Genomic DNA, 20,469 nt, shown 5'->3' on the forward strand with positions numbered 1-20,469 from the left:
ATCACCCCATGGAACATTCTCCAAAATTGATCATATCCTGGGACACAAAACAAATATCAACAGAATCAAAAGATTGAAATTTTACCTTGTATCTTCTCAGACCATAAGGCACTAAAGGTGGAACTCAACGCTAACAAAAATGCTCGACCCCACCCAAAGGCATGGAAATTAAACAATCTTCTGTTGAATAACAGATGGGTGCAGGAAGAAATAAAACAAGAAATCATTAACTTCCTTGAGCATAACAACAATGAAGACACAAGCTACCAAAACCTGTGGGATACTGCAAAAGCAGTTTTGAGAGGAAAATTCATTGCTTTAGATGCCTACATTCGAAAAACAGAAAGAGAGCACATCAACAATCTCACAAGAGATCTTATGGAATTGGAAAAAGAAGAACAATCTAAGCCTAAACTCAGTAGAAGAAAAGAAATATCCAAAACCAAATCAGAGATCAATGAAATTGAAAACAAAAGAATCATTCAGAAAATTAATGAAACATGGAGTTGCTTTTTTGAAAAAATTAATAAAATAGATAAACCATTGGCCAGATTAATGAGGAATAGAAAAGAAAAATCTCTAGTAACATCAATCAGAAATGATAAAGGGGAAATAACAACTGATCCCACAGAGATACAAGAGATCGTCTCTGAATACTACCAGAAACTCTATGCCCAGAAATTTGACAATGTGAAAGAAATGGATAAATATTTGGAATCACACCCTCTCCCTAGACTCAGTCAGGAAGAAATAGAGCTCCTGAACAGACCAATTTCAAGCACTGAGATCAAAGAAACAATAAAAAATCTTCCAACCAAAAAATGCCCTGTTCCAGATGGCTTCACTCCAGAATTCTATCAAACCTTCAAGGAAGAGCTTATTCCTGTACTGCAGAAATTATTCCAAAAAATAGAGGAAGAAGGAATCTTCCCCAACACATTCTATGAAGCAAACATCACCCTGATACCAAAACCAGGAAAAGACCCAAACAAAAAGGAGAATTTCAGACCAATCTCACTCATGCATATAGATGCGAAAATTCTCAACAAAATCCTAGCCAATAGATTACAGCTTATCATCAAAAAAGTCATTCATCATGATCGAGTAGGCTTCATCCCAGGGATGCAAGGCTGGTTTAACATACGCAAGTCTATAAACGTTATCCACCATATTAACAGAGGCAAAAATAAAGATCACATGATCCTCTCAATAGATGAGAAAAAGCATTTGATAAAATCCAGCATCCTTTTCTAATTAGAACACTGAAGAGTATAGGCGTAGGTGGCACATTTCTAAAACTGATTGAAGCTATCTAGGACAAACCCACAGCCAATATTTTACTGAATGGAGTAAAACTGAAAGCTTTTCCTCTTAGAACTGGAACCAGACAAGGTTGTCCTTTGTCACCTTTACTATTCAACGTAGTGCTGGAAGTTCTAGCCAATACAATTAGGCAAGATAAGGAAATAAAGGGAATCCAAATGGGAACAGAGGAGGTCAAACTCTCCCTCTTTGCTGATGACATGATCTTATACTTAGAGAACCCCAAAGACTCAACCACAAGACTCCTATAAGTCATCAAAAAATATAGTAATGTTTCAGGATATAAAATCAATGTCCACAAGTTAGTAGCCTTTGTGTACACCAATAACAGTCAAGATGAGAAGCTAATTAAGGACACAACTCCCTTCACCATAGTCTCAAAGAAAATGAAATACCTAGGAATATACCTAACGAAGGAGGTGAAGGACCTCTATAAAGAAAACTATGAAATCCTCAGAAAGGAAATAGCAGAGTATATTAACAAATGGAAGAACAAACCATGCTCATGGATGGGAAGAATCAACATTGTTAAAATGTCTATACTTCCCAAAGCAATCTACCTATTCAATGCCATTCCTATCAAAGTACCTACATCGTACTTTCAAGATTTGGAAAAAATGATTCTGCATTTTGTATGGAACCGGAAAAAACCCCGTATAGCTAAGGCAGTTCTCTTTAACAAAAATAAAGCTGGAGGCATCAGCATACCAGATTTTAATCTGTACTACAAAGCCATAGTGCTCAACACAGCATGGTACTGGCACAAAAACAGAGACATAGACACTTGGAATCGAATTGAAAACCAAGAAATGAAACTAACATTTCACAACCACCTAATCTTTGATAAACCAAACAAGAACATACCTTGGGGGAAAGACTCCCTATTCAATAAATGGTGTTGGGAGAACTGGTTGTCTACATGTAAAAGACTGAAACTGGACCCACACCTTTCCCCATTCACAAAAATTGATTCAAGATGGATAAAGGACTTTAACTTAAGGCATGAAACAATAAAAATCCTCCAAGAAAGCATAGGAAAAACACTGGAAGATATTGGCCTGGGGAAAGACTTCATGAAGAAGACTGCCATGGCAATTGCAACAACAACAAAAATAAACAAATGGGACTTCATTAAACTGAAAAGCTTCTGTACAGCTAAGGAGACAATAACCAAAGCAAAGAGACAACCTACACAATGGGAAAGGATATTTGCATATTTTCAATCAGACAAAAGCTTGATAACTAGGATCTATAGAGAACTCAAATTAATCCACATGAAAAAAGCCAACAATCCCATATATCAATGGGCAAGAGTCATGAATAGAACTTTCTCTAAAGACAACAGACGAATGGCTAACAAACACATGAAAAAATGTTCATCATCTCTATATATTAGAGAAATGCAAATCAAAACAACCCTGAGCTATCATCTAACCCCAGTGAGAATGGCCCACATCACAAAATCTCAAAACTGCAGATGCTGGCGTGGATGTGAGGAGAAGGGAACACTTTTACACTGCTGGTGGGACTGCAAACTAGTACAACCTTTCTGGAAGGAAGTATGGAGAAACCTCAAAGCACTCAAGCTAGACCTCCCATTTGATCCCGCAATCCCATTACTGGGCATCTACCTAGAAGGAAAGAAATCCTTTTATCATAAGGACACTTGTACTAGACTGTTTATTGCAGCTCAATTTACAATCGCCAAAATGTGAAAACAGCCTAAATGCTCACCGACCCAGGAATGGATTAACAAGCTGTGGTATATGTATACCATGGAATACTATTCAGCCATTAAAAAAATGGAGACTTTACATCCTTTGTATTAACCTGGATGGACGTGGAAGACATTATTCTTAGTAAAGCATCACAAGAATGGAGAAGCATGAATCCTATGTATTTAATTTTGATATGATGACAATTAATAACAATTATGGTTATGGGGGGAAACAGAAAGATGGAAGGAGGGGGGGTGGGGCCTTGGTGTGTGTCACACTTTATGGGGACAAGACATGATGCAAGAGGGACTTTACCTAACAATTGCAATCAGTGTAACCTGGCTTATTGTACCCTCAATGAATCCCCAACAATAAATAAATAAATAAATAGATAGATATAGATTGAAAGAAAGTTCAAAAAAAAACTCCTGTTTATAAGAAACCCATTTTTCATAAGGAATCTCATAGATTTATGATGAAGAGGTGGAATAAAATAATCCACAGAAATGGAAACCAAAAGCAAACTGGTGTAGGTTATTCTTGTATCAGAAGAAACAGACTCTAAATTAACTCCAGTAAAAAAAAAAAAAATCAAAGACAGTCATTATATAATGATGAAGACAGCAATTCAACATAAAGATGTAACAATCCTAAATATAAATGCACCCAACACAAGAGCTCCCAGATTCATAAAACAAATACTACTAGATGTAAGAAATGAATTAAACTGCAACATAACATTTTGGGGGATTTCAACACTCCACTGACAGCAGTAGACAGATGATCAAGACAGAAAATCAACGAAGAAATACTGGACTTAGATGGGACGCTGGAACAAATGGACCTAACGACACTTACAGCATAGTTTACCCCCCAAACTGCAGAATATACATTCTTCGTATTAGCACATGAAACATTTTCCAAGATAGACAATTGCAGTGGGGGCCTATAATCCCAGCTACTCAGGAGGCTGAGGCAAGAGAATTGCTTGAGCCTAGGAGTCTGAGGTTGCTGTGAGCTATGACACCATGGCACTCTACCCAGGGTAACAAAGTGAGACTTAAAAACTAAATATTGGCTGTTTCTAGATGGAGTTTCCTCTTCACAAAAGAAAAAAAGATTGTTGAGGCAGAAGAAGTAAGATTTCTTTTAAGTGATAAGTGCAGCATATGTGTTGGTGGTATAACAGATAATAAATATAGCTACTGTGCAAGTCCAAATAAAGCCAGATTTTCCTTTCAACAAGATGATCACTATGTAAGTAGATAACTCAGGATGATAATGCTGATCTTTCATTGTTGGGGGGTAGGGGTGAGATAGAGTCTCACTTTGTCACCCTAGGTAGAGTGCAATGGCATCATCATAGCTCACAGCAACCTCAAACTCTTGGGCTGAAGATATCCTCTTGCCTCAACACAATGGCCAGCTAGTTTTTCTATTTTTAGTAGAGACAGGGTCTCACTCTTGCTCAGGCTGGTCTCAAAGTCCTGATAATTTTTAATTGTTACCTAGATAATCAAAAAATCTTAACCCTGGAGTGCTCAATCTGTGGCTACATACTAATTTTGTGAGGAATTTTTTTGCTTATCTGTGGTTGGTGTCAGATATCACAGGAAGTATGAGTGGGCCCTATTTTTGCTAATCAGCTTTCCTCTGTATTTGTGCATTTTAATGCATAGCCCAATACAATTCTCAGTGTTCCAATGTGCTGGAAAAAAAAAGTTTGGCCACCCCTGAAAATGTTAAGAAAGAAAAGCACTATTCCTCACCCAAACTCTTTTAAACCTTCAAAAAGTATTCTATCACTTTTTCAAAGACATCATTCAATAGAGACCTCTTGTATATATGCCTTTGCTCAATTCTAGAGTCAGATTTCATGTCCCTAGACCAAGAGGAAGAAAGAATACTAGAACAGCTCTTTAAGAATAGGTGACACATGAAAGTAGAAAAAGACTTAGCCCTGGCTCCAAACTACTATAGAAAATGATGGGGGAAAAAAAGAAGGGAAAGGGATTTGTAAATGATAATGGAGGAAGTACCTGACCTGGACAAGAATCAAGTTTGACTTTGAATTGATCCTAAATCCTACCCACATACCTTTCCTAATACAAACCTATGCTTGGCTATATAAGTTACCTTCCCAATTCTTGATCTCTATCTTCATAAACTCCCCCAGCTTGCTCCTGATGGTGATCACCAGAACTGCAATGCTAGCTCCTAAGGTCAAACAATCTACCATCTCAGCCTCTCACAGTGCTAGGATTACAGGAGTGAGCCACTGTGTACCACGTGAAATTTCTTATCCACACAGAGATGACCAGCAAGGGGACTCCACACAAACTGCACATTGAGAAGGCCACAACCCTGGGAAAGTCATACATTCCTAGGTTCCTCACAAAATAGGCAGAGCTAGCAATCCCTACCTCAACAACCACCTTCTGAAAGTTTTTCTGCTACAACTTAACACAAATGATGGGCTGCTTATAGTACATAACCCCATATACTTAGAATGTAGTGATCACCAAAGGGCCACAGGTAGCTCAACGTCTTTTGAGTTTAAAGACATAAACATTCCAGCAATAATCATTTGTGACATGGGTGTTGTGTTGTAGGCTCAGGTCCTCTTTTTCCAAATTGTGGCTGTCCATTAGATTCACCCACCAATCCAGTGATACCTAGGCACATTACCAGGTATCACTTTCTATGAGCCTTTCTATTACAAACAGAAATACCTTCAAATACCCTTTCTATTACAATTGGAGTTGTACAGGCAATCAGCATTTAGAAAGGTATGCTTGCTAGAGTTTACCATGTCCTGGCCACTCAAGTATGTCTTTTCACAAGGAATTAAAGAAATCTAGAATGGAGTTCATCTCAAGAGTTCAGTGCCTGGGACCAGTAAAACTCCCATTACCCTTCACCTCACCACAACTTGTAGCACATTGTACATATGGTGTGCAATATGAGCACATTGTTCATGTACATATGGTATGCAATATGACCTACACCACTAGTAGGAGACTTAGTTCAGATTCCTCACCAGACTACAGGACTAGAGGAATGAAAACTGAACAGGACCAGGAGAACATTCAGAAGTCTTGGAATATGAACCAAGTCTGATGTAACTATGTTACCCTCACAGCTTCTTCCTTTTTAAAATGGAAAATCCATTTTTAAAAACATCAAAATGTATTGCTGAAGTTATGGTTAAGTACACTTTAATGATTATTAAAATATTAACAATTTTAGTTATTTCACAATCCCATTTCCACACATTTCTATCTTGTTTAAACAATTGTTATTTCAGTTTTCTATTTTTATCCTCAGGCAAATAATCTCAATGTTTATAAAATTTTAATATATGATTTTAAATGCTATACCCAATATTTTGCAGTATAAGCAGTCACAACTATTAACACATTTCTTACACTCTCCTGTATTGTTTCCTTCTATTCAAGTACTTTTATTTACTTAGTTCTGTAAGGTTTTACTTCTGTTTTACTGCAGTATTTCTGTCCTTAAAAGTCTTCTGCCCATCTTTGTCATGAAGTTTCATTCCAACCAATAGTACATTTGTTGTCCAATGTCTCAATGTTTTTTTTTCATAATTAAATCCTTAGTCTTCAGCCATTTTAAAAATTCTTAAAAGCTTTAAGCTTTATAATCAATGAACGTTACAAATTGTAAAGAGTTTTATCCATTCTATTAATGGTTCACAAAAGCATATACTCACTTTCTATAAAAGTTATTACGTAACTATCAATTCAAACACAACCTACCAAGTTAGATTTAAATAAACCTTCAACTGCTATTTTACTTGGTATACTCAAGCCCAGCTAAATTTTGGGGGAGAATGCCTCCACACCTGATATGGAGAGATCTGGCATCTAACCCATTTATAATTTGGAGACTAGAAGAAATCAATGTAACTAAAAAAAGCCCATACTTTTCTTTGACACCAGAACAAAGCTTCCTTTCTAAGGGAGAATGACTGATAACAAAATATCCCCTCAGAGACCTATCTCTTTCCAATCATACTTAAAAGGATAAAATCAATTTTACCTTCAGAGTTGGTTGTCAAAACAGAAAACTAAACTGTCTCCCTAAGTATACTTCATTTATAGCAGCGGTTCTCAACCTTCTTAATGCCGCAATGTATTTTCAGGTTGAGAACCGCTAATTTATAGGCTGACACCTTTCCTTATTCACACAAGCTGTTGTTATCACTACAGTTAAGTCCAAAGGAAGTTTGCGTTAAGATACAGTTTATGCTTTCCCTCCCCCCCCATAACCTTAATTGTCATTAATTGTCCTCATATCAAAATTGAGTACATAGGATTCATGCTTCTTCATTCTTGTGATGCTTTACTAAGAATAATGTCTTCCACTTCCATCCAGGTTAATACGAAGAGGGACGGAGGGAGTGGGGTAGGGCCTCGGTGTGTGTCACACTTTATGGGGGCAAGACATGATTGCAAGAGGGTCTTTACCTAACAATTGCAATCAGTGTAACCTGGCTTATTGTACCCTCAGTGAATCCCCAACAATAAAAATAAAAAAGAGAGAGAGAGAAGATACAGTTTATAACTGTATATTAGATCATCTGCTTAGTATGAGCAATTTCTTCTTCCTTCTAAGATTGGAAAGTCCTTGAAGATGAAGTTCAGATGAGTTTAGTTCATATGGCATCCATCTCTTCCACCTAACTCAGTAACTGAAAGAAGGATTTTTGTTGAATAAATGAACTATTGTCCAACTTTTTTTTTAAATTTATTTATTTTTATTGTTAAATCATAGCTGTGTACATTAGTAGCAATCAAGAGGTACAATGTGCGGGTTTCATATACAATCTGAAATGTCCAACTTTTTTAGTTGACATCTAGAAGTACAAAATCCAAGTGTTAATGGATTACAGAAGTTCATTTAAATGTTTACTAATTTGTAACTACTAAAGCAATAAATACTGTTAAACTAAATAGCTTGAACGTCCCAAAATTCAACATGTATTTAGTGTCAAATATCTCAGAGTCAAAATGTCCACACCAAACTATTCTCATAGCCATCCTCCCACACCTATCCTCTAATACAAACGTTCTTTCAGTAAATACTACCAAGTCAAACTAGAGATCACTTTAGATTCCTTCCTCTATCTCACCTTTCAGAATCATTCCATAGCCTCAATATGTGTATAATCTGTCACTGTCAATTCTTTTCCATCCTCACTGACTCTATAAATTTGAACTTTCATTCCTTCATGATTGGATCGAAGAGGGGAAAAAGCTTTCTAATTGGTCTTTGATTCTAGCCTTAACTGTCCCATCAAATAAATTATATAAATTGCCAAATCATCATGTACATTGCCAAATCAGTGGTCAGAATCTAGTCTCTCCCTTAGCTCTATTTTTACTAGGGCATCTAAGTCCTCTGCAATCAGGATATAGATTTCACCTTTCTATTTCTTATTTCTACATTAAGAAATATATAAGAAATGAGGCTTTCTGTTACTGTCTACTTAACTCCTACTATTAGTAAAGATGCTATGAACGTCAAAATGACAACAAAGGATTTTTTTTGGTTGTAGCTGTCATTGTTGTTTGGCAGGCCCCGGCTGGATTCAAACCCTTCAGCTCTGGTGTATGTGGCTGGCTCCTTAGCCCTTGAGCTACTTGCGCTGAGCCTATCTTGCTCATTCTTAAGAACAAACTTTGGATCTAAGGTAATCTGTTTAGAAATTTCGCAATTATCTCTTCCAAGACTATCTCTTTTCTTCCCTCTGATTTCTTCCCCTGACTTATTTTGGGATCCTTTTTCCACACCAAAGTCTTGAAACAACAATGTGATACTCTCTTTGTTCTTTATCTTTGTTATAGTCTAAGTGAATGCCCTCATGGATGCCAAGTCTTGAATTCTTCCTCTGATGGCATCTAATGCAGCATTTATTCCCAAGTAAAACCTAAATTTATAGATTTTATACTTGCACAATTTACTTTCGATTTCAGACTGGTCTTTTCTCATATCTACCTATTCTTAGTTTGATTTATTCCCTATTTTTTCCTAGAGTTTATTCTTCTATCTTTCCAGTATCTTAAATTTTTATTTATTTTATGATTTATCCCTCCCCTCTAATGTTAATGATTACTTCTACTTATCCTGAGCAATTCATTGCAGAACCAGATCATACAATGTGGCCTTATAACAAGGAACTTCCATAAGACAACACTGGGAATATATGTATTTTTAATTTCAATAAATTTAGGGGTACAAGTGATTTTTGTTACATCAATTGCATAATTCTGAAGTCAGGGCTTTTGGTGTACCGATCACCAGAATAGTGTATACTATCACTGATAGATTTTATCCCTCACTCTTCTTGCACACTTCTGCTGTCTCAGTTTTCCATGTCCATTACACCATTTCATTACCATATATACCCCTTCATTTGCTTTCCACTTACAAATGAGTACATGCAGTATTTGTCCATTCTCTTTTGAAATACTTAACTTAGGATAATGGTCTTCAGTTACACTCAAGGTGCTGTAGAAGACATTATTTCATTCCTTTGTGGCTGCATAGTATTCCAGGGTGTTACGTCAGAGTGTGTGTATATTCCTTATCCATTCACCATTTAATGTACACATAGACTGATTCTGTATCTTTGCGATTATGAACTGTGCTGTGATAAACATTCAGGTACAGGTGTCTATTCTATAAAATAACTTCTTTACCTTTTTGTAGATACCCAGTAGTGAGACTGCTAGGTCAAACAGCAGCTCTACTTTTAGTTCTCTGAGTAATCTCTATACTATTTTCCAAAGATGTTGTACTAGTTTACATTCCCATTAACAGTGTGTAACCATGTCCTTTTGCATCAGCTATCGTTTTCTGATTTTTTTAATGATGGCCATTCTGAAGGGGTAAAGAAGTGTCTCACTTTGGTTTTATTTATTTATTTTTTGAGGGAGGAGACAAAGTCTCCCTTTGTCACTCCTGGTAGTGTCACGGCATCACAGCTCACAGCAAACTCAAACTCTCAGGCTTTAACAATCCTCTTGCCTTAGCCTCCCAGCTAGCTGGGACTGCAGACACCGGCCACAATGCCCAGCAATTTTTAGAGACAGGGTCTTGCTCTAGCTCAGGCTGGTCTTGAACTGGTCATCTTGGGCAATCCAACCACCTCAGCCTCCCAGAGTGTTAGGATTTACAGGTATGAGCCACTGCGCCCAGTTCTCGCTGTGGTTTTAATTTGCATTCAACACCAGGAATTTTTACAAAACTAGTCACCAAGTCAGCACACATTTCAATTAAGGTACTGGTCGTAACAGCTCTATGTCTATCTACTCCCTTCCCTTAACCTCTGATTCACTGTAAGTAGAGTTTTAACATAAATCAGACTAGTACCCTTCTAGAGAGTATTAAAGGAGTCTCAATTAATAACCATATGGACAACAAACATAACTAGGAGTCTCAAGGGCAACTTGAGATATATGATTACCCTAAACATAAACCAGCAGTTACTGGCAGCTTTCTTCATCCTTCTTAACAAGTAGGAAGACTCATGTTAAGCCCTGCTTCCTGTAAAGCCTGATTCTATTTTACTGTTCAAAAGCACTGTTAGTCCTTTTAACACACAAAAGCCAAACTCCTGGTTACAAATATCTGCTTCTTTACCCTAAATTCAATCCAGTTCATTATATAGTAGTTTTCATCCATACAACAAACAGAAATACATGTTTAGTCTGTTTCTAAATGTATTGTTATCTGCTTATATTCTCTCTCCTTTAAAATATATATATATATATAGTTTTTTGGAGACAGAGCCTCAAGCTGTCACCCTGGGTAGAGTGCTGTGGCATCACAGCTCACAGCAACCTCCAACTCCTGGGCTCAAGAGATTCTCCCGCCTCCATCTCCCAAGTAGCTGAAACTACAGGCGCCCACCACAACGCCTGGCTATCCCTTGGTTGCAGCCATCATTGTTTGGCGGGCCCGGGCTGGATTTGACCCGCCAGCTCAGGTGTATGTGGCTGGTGCCTTAGCCGCTTGAGCCACAGGCGCCGAGCTTCCTTTATTTTTAGAGAAGGGGGTATCACTGTGTTACTCAGGTTGGTCTTAAAACTCTGGGCTCAAGCAATCCTGCTTCAGCCTTCCAAGTAGCTGGAACTCCAGCTATGCATCACTGCTCCTGATTTTATTCTCTTTTTAATATTTTATCTATTGTTACTTTATGTTTGAAGCAAGGATATAAAAAAAGACAGTGAAATTTCTGTTCCACTGTCCATAAAAGATAATAATCAAATTTTTAAACACACATACTTTTTGCTCAGCAACCATTTTCAAGAATTTGTAACACATTTCAACATAGACATTCCAAGTGGTATGTAAGAATATTCAAAAGAGTACTATTTTTAATGCAATAAAACTGTAAGCAATCCAAATAAAAACTAGTTAAATAAATCACAGCCCAGCCATTTTAGAAAGTACTACATAAATCAGAAGGTAAATTCATAGAAAACAAAATCCTCACAATGAACTACTAATTAAAAACAACTACAGAAGTTTATAAATTAACCTGAATATAGTCAATAAGAGAAAAAATATGAATATTAAAAATTAAATTTTAACTATTATTAAGGCAGGAAAAAAATGTTTGGAGTAAACTTCAATAAAGGAATAGTAAGAAAAAGCTGAAAAGATGGGTTAAAACCAAATTGTAGAAGGTACAAAGGTCCTGACAAGTAATTATTACCTTTTATAAAAAGAGGATCCAAAGATTTGAAGCAGAAGAGTGACAATATAAAACAGTATGCTTAGGAAAGAGTAGTCTGAATGATGAATACAACACAGTGGATGAAAGCAAAAAACATTGGTTAATGTTTTATTTCAAACATAGTGATGATAAAATTTTGCTCATATTAAATAAAAGCTGGTATTGAAGCTTTAATACTATATGCATTAAAATTATCTTTACATAAATACCTGTAAAATAAAAGTTTTACATGAAAAAGTGAAAGCAAAATACTGAAATGCAATTATCAGAATTTTACATAAATATTCACTATTTGCGACAGGCACAGTGGCTCACATCTTTAGTTCTAGTACACAGGGAGGCTGAACCCAAGAGTTTGAGGATGCCATGATAAGACCATTGCACTCTAGCCTGGACAACCCAATGAGACCCTCCTTGTCTTTAAAAAAAAAAAAAAATTTGTTTGTTTTTTTTTTTTTTTTTCATTATTCTGCTTGTTTTTCTATCTGAAAGTGGGAAGCAATAAAGTAGAACTCAAATATTAATACTTCCATAGCTTAACAATTCTTCTATTCAAATAAAATTGAAGAAATTGTCAAGCTTAATGGCTAATGGTCACAAATCCATTTTTATGTTATACTTACTTGTATGTTATTTACAGATTATCATCCATTGCTTTGGATCACTGTGAATTCCTTATTTGTTTTACCATTTAGCATCATCCTACTACTCCACCTCCCTCTCTGCTCACACAAATTCCAAATTCCAAGACCTGGTGAACACATCAATCTGGTAACACATAAGTAATGAACATCAAATGCCCTATGAATTTCAAAAATAGTATTTTTGAATAAAAAACAGAAAGTATAATAATGAAAAGATGACTGTAAAGATGACTGTAATAATTCCAAAAGTAATTCTGTTTCATAAACTACCTAAATAATTTTCAAACACAAATTGAAACTGAAATAAAAAATAACCAAGTATCAAATAAAACAATTTAATATACTGTTAATCATTGGTGATCAAAGAAATGCAAATTAAAATAACAATGAGTTGTTATTTTTCACTTAGGTTATTGGATAAATCTTAATATAAAACACCGAATTGCTAGCACTGGTACAAGGAAAGGTGGGCATTCTGCTACAGTTATGGTGAAAGGTAAGGTAGTACAGTTTTTTCGAGAAAATATAATACTTATCTAGCACACAGTTTAAAAATACCTCATAGCCAAATAATTCCACCTTTAGAATTCTAAAATAAAAAAAATGTGAAGATGTAAATATGAAGAATAACTATTTTATAATAGTGAAAAAATGCAAAGACATTCTAAAGAATGACCAAAATAATTATGGTTCATTCTTGTAATAGTAAGAAGCCAATAAAATAATGCTCTTTCAGAATACTTAATGATATTTGTTAAAGTAAATGAGAGCTAAAAGAGATTACAGGCTATAAGGGATCATATACATACAAAAAATAACCACCATGAGATAATAATTGTGGTTATTCCTGATTCACTAATAAAGAATGCTCTTTTATATCCTTTCCTCTTTCAAATACTGCAATACACATGTGTTACTTATACCGAATCAAATTCTAAAAAACACATCAAAACAATAAAAATTCTCCTAGGCAGCTCCTATTATAGATATCTCTTTCTACCCAGCAGTCCCACCCAAAAGGTCTCCCCCACCAACCTTTTGGGTGGTGGGATCTGACAGAAGGCAAGCTCAGGTGATGATTAAGAGGGATGGGGAACAGCTGTGAATACAGATAAAGCTTCCCTCACTCCCCACAGATCACTTCCTGCTGTGTAGGTTACGCTGGTTCCTAACAGGCCATGGACCATGGACAGGTCCACAGCCCAGGGGTTGGGACTAAGACCATGGAGTTATAGCTGACATATTGTATGTCAGCATAGTTACAGGATTTAAATGAAATCCTATTCCTGATGCTCTTTATCAAATCAAACCAAAAAGCTTTAAGAACAAATTTCTTGATAAGGCAATCAATAAGAGTACATAAAGTGCCAATGCATACAATAACAGATTCCATACAGGTCACTGATTCTATTGCTTTATATATGAAATAAAAACACTTCAAATTTACCTGCATTGCACTTTTCCCCAGTTTCACCACCTCAAATAATGTGACAGGATCTCCATCACCATTTTGTTGAGGGTGCCCATTAGCTCTTCCACGGCCCAGTCCTCTGACTCCACCTTCAATTCTACTCTTCTCACCTGGAGATTTTCGAGGTTTCTTATTTGTAGACTGAATAAAAAGATAAACAAAATTACATTCAATGAAGGCTTACTTTCTTTATAGAAAATGATCATTAAATCATGTTTGATCCCATGAAATGTATTTAGCACCACTACTTATAGGAGAGACTGTATAATCCCTAATCAAAAGAAGCTTTACAATTTGTTCTCGGTTATTTAGAAAAGTACAAGCAGGCTCCGCACCTGTAGCTAAGTGAGTAGGGCACTGGCCACATACACCGAGGCTGGCAGGGTTGAGCTAAACAACTACCAACAACAAAAGAAATAAGCCAGGTGTTGTAGTGGGCGCCTGTAGTCTCAGCTACTTGGGAGGCTGAGGCAGCAGAATCACTTAAGCCCAAGAGTTTGAGGTTGCTGTGAGCTACGATACCAACGAACTCTACTGAGGGTGACAAAGTGAGACTATGTCTCAAAAAAAACAGTACAAGCAGCAAAACATAAGTTCATATATATATATAAGATACGAAAATAAAATCTAAAACAATGACTTAGTATTCTGTACAACAATAACACCAATGCTGAACATTTTAACCACACCCACTCTTGACAGTTTTTCTTCAGACTCTCCTTAATACTTACTCAGAAACCTTATTCAACAAAACACTCCTGGGAAATGCTATATATCCAATTTCTCCCTCTACTTAAGTGCTCAAGTATTTCAAATTTGTGCAAGAAATATGGATATATTTGCAACCATTCTAGGAATACAGCAATAAAGTAGACAAAACATTCCTGTCCTGAGAGAGTTTATATTCTTCAATTAACATACCATTGCCTGCCACTTGTTTTATTTAAAAGGTAATGCCTATCACCCTATCTTTTTTTTTTTGAGACAGAGTCTTACTGTGTCACCCTCAGTAGAGTGCCATGGCATCACAGCTCACAGCAACCTCCAAGTCCCTGGCTTAGGCGATTCTCTTGCCTCAGCCTCCCAAGTAGCTGGGATTACAGGTGCCCGTCACAACACCCAGCTATTTTTTGTTGCAGTTTGGCCAGGGCCAGATTCAAACCTGCCACCCTCGGTATATGGGGCCGGCGCCCTACCACTGAGTTACAAGGCACCGCCCCCTTATCTATGTCTCATCTATAGAACCAATGATAATTTGAACAAAATTGTTTGGAGTCACTATATGTATTTTCCTATGAATTTCATTCATTTAAATAAACTCATCCTATGGGTCCTGATTCATCAAACTCACCAGTGACATCAAAGTTGCTAAATGCAACAGGCATCTATTGAAACTCTCTTAAGAGGACACACAATTTTCTTTCCTTCATTTATTTTTTCTCCCTGTATTTCTTACCTGTGTTACACAAATATTACCCAGAAGTCTCTCCAAAACATCTTTTCTTCTCAATTCTTCTACTCTCTTGAGTAATTTAATTAATCCTCATGATATCCTTGTTCCAAATGCCCCTCATCTCCAAATCGACCCCTATTTGTACTGCTTTGTGACACTGCAGCTAGACCTACAAACATTCACTTTTGCCCCCACTGCAGCATTAGCTTTGTAAATAGGGATTACTAGAGAAACACTATAAGGCATAGAGGAGCTTCTCTTCCTGGTTCCTGCTCCCTGAATTTGCTATTACTGTGTTCTTCACAGTACTTTTTTTTCACTCCTTTTAGTAAGTAGTTAATGCCTATAACCATTTTTGTGGAAATTAATACATAATGATCTAATTGCTTAATCTCTAAATAACTTTATTTTTTAGAAGTTTTAAATTTATCAGAAAACTGTGAAAACAGTATAGACAATTCCAAATGCTCCATATTTAGATACCCCTATTGTTAACATCTTACATTAGTATGGTACAATGTAATTGTACCACTGTGTTACAATTAATGACTGAGATTGATATACTAACAGAAGTCCTTACTTTATTCTGACTTTCATACCTTTTGTCTAATGACTGATTTTTGGAATACTAGGTAAGACTATGTTTGGGTTTGTATGAAACTGCCAAATTATCTTCCATAGTGGCTGTAATCATTTTACAATTCTATCAGTCACCAGTGAGAGTTCCTGCTGCTTCACAAACTTGCCAGAAAATTGGCATTGTCAGGTTTTAAGATTTCTGCCATTCTAATAGGCATATAATAGTATCTCATTGTTGTCTTCATTTGCAAATCCCAAATAATGAACGATTAAACATCTGTAAATAATTAATAATTCTTCATATTCAATTTTCTCCTTTTGAATTATTGGCAAAAAGTCTATCTCCTGACTGGACACTGATGGACTCTCAATACTTGCACTGTTCAATATCATAGCCACTACCTATCAGATAGGCAAGGCTTTCAAATAATTCATAGTATTTAAGATATATTTTTCAACATCATAATATAATTTTGTCAGCTGTGGTAAAGGAGTACACTGTGTTTTATATCCCATAAACAACAGTGCTAGTGAAATGTATATGGTCCAGAGGTTTAGTAATACAGAAATTAGAGCTCATGTAGCTAATTCAAGAGACACAGTAAGAAAAAAAGGCTAATGAATATGCATAGGAAAATACACCTGAAATACCTGAAACAAAGCCTGCCAGAATACATTAAGTAATAAAATCCATGGAAAATATACATATTTAGGAAGTCACAAAGCTAAGCAATGTTCACTGTACTATTGTGAACATGATGCAACCTAACTTCAGAGTTTACAACAACTTTTAGGCCAACTGCTTTATCACAACTATGTATGTAGTACTTAAATATGTACCTACACTTCTGGTAAACTATTTTATGTAAAGGTCAGCACCACTATGTAGGAAAATTATTCAAAATTACTCTATTCCAAAAGCTATGGGTCAGTAGTAGTCTCAATATGCAATGGTTTTTCTAGTTAGAAACACACATACATCAACATTGTTCACCTTTGTACCTCATCTGGCTTTTCTCATAAGCTGTGACTATGAAATAACCCTTACTTTTTCACAAATAATGCATGTTAACATGTTTTGAGATAGCTTTATGTAAAATATTTAGGTACATACAATTAAAAGATAGACAGACACATAGCTGTTATGTAAAATAGAAAACTATAACATATAAAAATGATACTTCATGGTACTTTAAAGTAAGTGCTGTAAGAGGTCTAAGAAAAGAAAGATTATTTCTAATACTGAGAACTAGGGAAAGTGTCACAAATAAATGAGCTGTAAATTGGGACTTATAGATTGGTAAAATTAATATTAGTAAGATTAGTATAGGTAGAATTTAGAAAATAGAATTCTAGGGGGAAAAAACACCCTAAGCAAAGATATGGAAGTAGGAAGGCAAAAGACATATACAGAAGAAGAAAGACACACCTAACTGAAAGGTTATGAATAGGGAAATACAATAAAATATTAGGTTGTGAGTTAGGTTAGAGGAACATGCCCCACAATAAAAAAACACTGCTTGCTTTTTGAACAGGTAAAAACATACCAACCTGGCAGTATTGAGAAAGATAAAATAGGAAAGGTGAAAGTCTAAAGATAAGAAGGTAACAGTACAAGTGCCAGTAACATGAGCCCTAAAGAGAGAAACTTGGAAATGCAAAATAAGAGACAGCTGTAGAAGGCACTATGGGATTAAAAATAAAAATCATATGATTTGAACTTTCAATAGAGGAAACAGGGGAAGATACTTGAGAATAAGGAAATTTAACAAGAACTCAGGGTTTTTTTTTTCTTTATTAAATCATAGCATTGTACATTAATGCATTTATGAAGTACAATGTGCTGATTTGATATACAATGTGGAATGCTTACATCTAACTGATTAACATAACCATCTCCTGGCTTACTTATTTGTTGTGGTAAGACATTTACATTCTATTCTTAATAGTTTTAAAATGTATCATTGCATTATGCACATTAGGTGTGGTACCCCCCAAATGCCCTCCCTCCTGTTGGTCTCCCCACTCTCCTTCTTTCTGGACTATAGCTACATTTTACCATTCATATGAATGTGTAGGTGATTGTATACTGCTTTCATAGCAGTATTGAGTACATTGGATACTTTTTTTCCATTCTGGAGATACTTTACTAAGGAGAATATGTTCCAGCTCCATCCAAGTAAACATAAAAGATGTGAAGCCTACATCTTTTTATGGCTGCATAGTATTCCATGGTATACATATACCACAATTTGTTCATCCATTCGTGGGTTAATGAACATTTGGGCTGCTTCCATGACTTGGCAATTATGAATTGAGCTGCAATAAACATTCTACTGCAAGCGTCTTTGTTGTAAAATGAGTTTTGATCATCTGGGTATATACCTAGTAGAGGAATTGCAGGATCAAATGGTTAGTCCACTTTTAGTTCCTTGAGTATTCTCCAAACTTCTTTCCAAAAAGACCGTACTAGCTTGCATTCCCACCAGCAGTGTAAAGTGTTCCGTTCTCTCTGCATCCCTGCCAACATCTATGGTTTTGGGCTTTTGTGATGTAGGCTAATCTTACTGGAGTTAAATGATATCTCAAAGTGGTTCTGATTTGCATTTCTCTGATGATTAAAGATGACGAGCATTTTTTCATGTGTTTGTAGGCCATGTGCCTATCTTCTTCAGAGAAGTTTCTGTTCAAGTCTCTTGCCCACATAGTAACTCAGGTTTTAATACGTGTTTCTGGGAGAATTATGGTAGCCTTTAACAATATTAAGCAAGTCAGAACTGAAAACCAGTCAATAGGAAAAAGAAATGCTAAGTGAAAAATTAAAAAATAAAAAGTTAGTTTAAGAAAGAAGAGGAGATACAAGCATGATAAATACATCTCCAGAAGTGATTATAAAAACATGAAGACCTAAACTACAAAACTTATTTTATATAGGTATGCTTGTATGCTTTTTAGCAAAATAAAAACAGAGAAGGTGATATAGAAAATGACAGTCAATTTACAAAAGATAAATATTCAGAAAGTATTTAAATTTTTACCACTTAAAAATTAGCAAATAATAACCAAAGGTAAGATAGACAAGCATTATATTTTGCTGTGTGAAAGGCAAACCAAAAGGCAAACCAATAATACACGCCAAAAGCTTTCAAAACAAACAGTATAGCTTTTAACTAATCTACTGTACTTTTAGGAATTAAGATAAAATGAGAAAGGCAATAGCGCTAAGGCAAAATTTATTGGCAAAATAGTTTATGTCAGCATGGTTCAGAATAGATTAAGAATTTTTTTAACGGGTGGTGCCTGTGGCTCAAGGAGTAGGGCGCTGGTCCCATATGCCAGAGGTGGCAGGTTCAAACCTAGCCCTGGCCAAAAACCAAAAAAAAAAAAAAAAAAAAAAAAAAAAAGAATTTTTTTAACATAAATGCTCAACAACAGGGATCAATTACAGTAGAACCTCCATAATTGACCATCTTCCTACATTAACCACCTCCTTAAGTTGACCAGTTTGTTACAGTCCTTGGGTGGTCAACTTACACAGGTTCTACTGTAAGTAATTCTGATAAAGAACACTATCTAGCCATTTAAAATGATGAAAAATAGTTAACTACAACAGAACCTCCATAGTTGACCACCTTCCTACACTGACCACCCCCTTAAGTTGACCTAATTGTCATAAACCAGACGTGCACCACGTGTACATATCAGTGCAGTGGGACTAGTTTCTTATGTTGACCAGTGTTTTAGAGTTCCCTGAATGATCAATTTGCAGAGGGTCTACTGCATTATGAAATTCACAACATTCTAAATAAAATATCGAGTAACTGAAAGGATCCAATTCTTATAAATAAAAGCACCTGTAAACCTCTCTGTCTTATTGTTAATCTTTTGTTGTGTAATCTCCATCACCCATGGATATATATAATAGACATTTAAAAATAAAAACTGTAACAGACCTCTGCTACTCAGCCTAGGCAAATTGAGAATATAGAAGTGCTGGTTCTCATTTAAACAGAATAAAGAACAAAATCTTTAATAAAACATAAATCAGAGACTAAAGATGGGTTAGGTTGCTAATTTAAATGACAACTAAAAACAATAGGAAAACCTGGATCGTGCCTATAATCCTAGCACTCTGGGAGGCTGAGGCAGGAGGATCACTTGAGATCAGGAGTCTGAGACCACGAGACCAATCTGAGCAAGAGTGAGACCATGTCTCTACCAAAAATAGAAAAATTAGGCAGGCATTGTGGGAGGTGCCAATAGTCCCAGCTGGATGAGAGGCTAAGGTGGTAGAATAACTTGAACCCAGGAGTTTGAGGTTCCTGTGAACTAGGCTGACATCCTGGCACTCTAGACTGGCAGAAAGAGTGACACTCTACCAGGAAATGAGATGAAGAGGCAGACAGGAGGGGAGAGGAGAGGAAAAAAGAAAAAGAGAGAGACAGAAAAGGAAAGGGAAAGTGGGAAAGAAAGAAAGGGAAAAGAAAAAGGAAAAAAATAAAAAAAGAGAATAA

General features: G+C 35.9%; 1 protein-coding gene across 3 annotated transcripts in view; it reads right to left on the reverse strand.

Annotated features, from left to right (window-relative positions):
• The window catches only part of STAG1 (stromal antigen 1), a 411,299-nt gene that overhangs the window by 265,128 nt on the left and 125,702 nt on the right, over positions 1 to 20,469 (reverse strand). For all 3 annotated transcript variants that reach the window (XM_053598524.1, XM_053598525.1, XM_053598526.1), the window contains one exon: positions 13,900 to 14,064. In XM_053598524.1, coding sequence (XP_053454499.1) covers positions 13,900 to 14,064 — 165 coding nt within the window. The remainder of the gene's footprint in view (positions 1 to 13,899; positions 14,065 to 20,469) is intronic.

This window comes from Nycticebus coucang, chromosome 8 (assembly GCF_027406575.1).
Source record: "Nycticebus coucang isolate mNycCou1 chromosome 8, mNycCou1.pri, whole genome shotgun sequence".
Classification (NCBI taxonomy): Eukaryota; Metazoa; Chordata; class Mammalia; order Primates; family Lorisidae; genus Nycticebus; species Nycticebus coucang.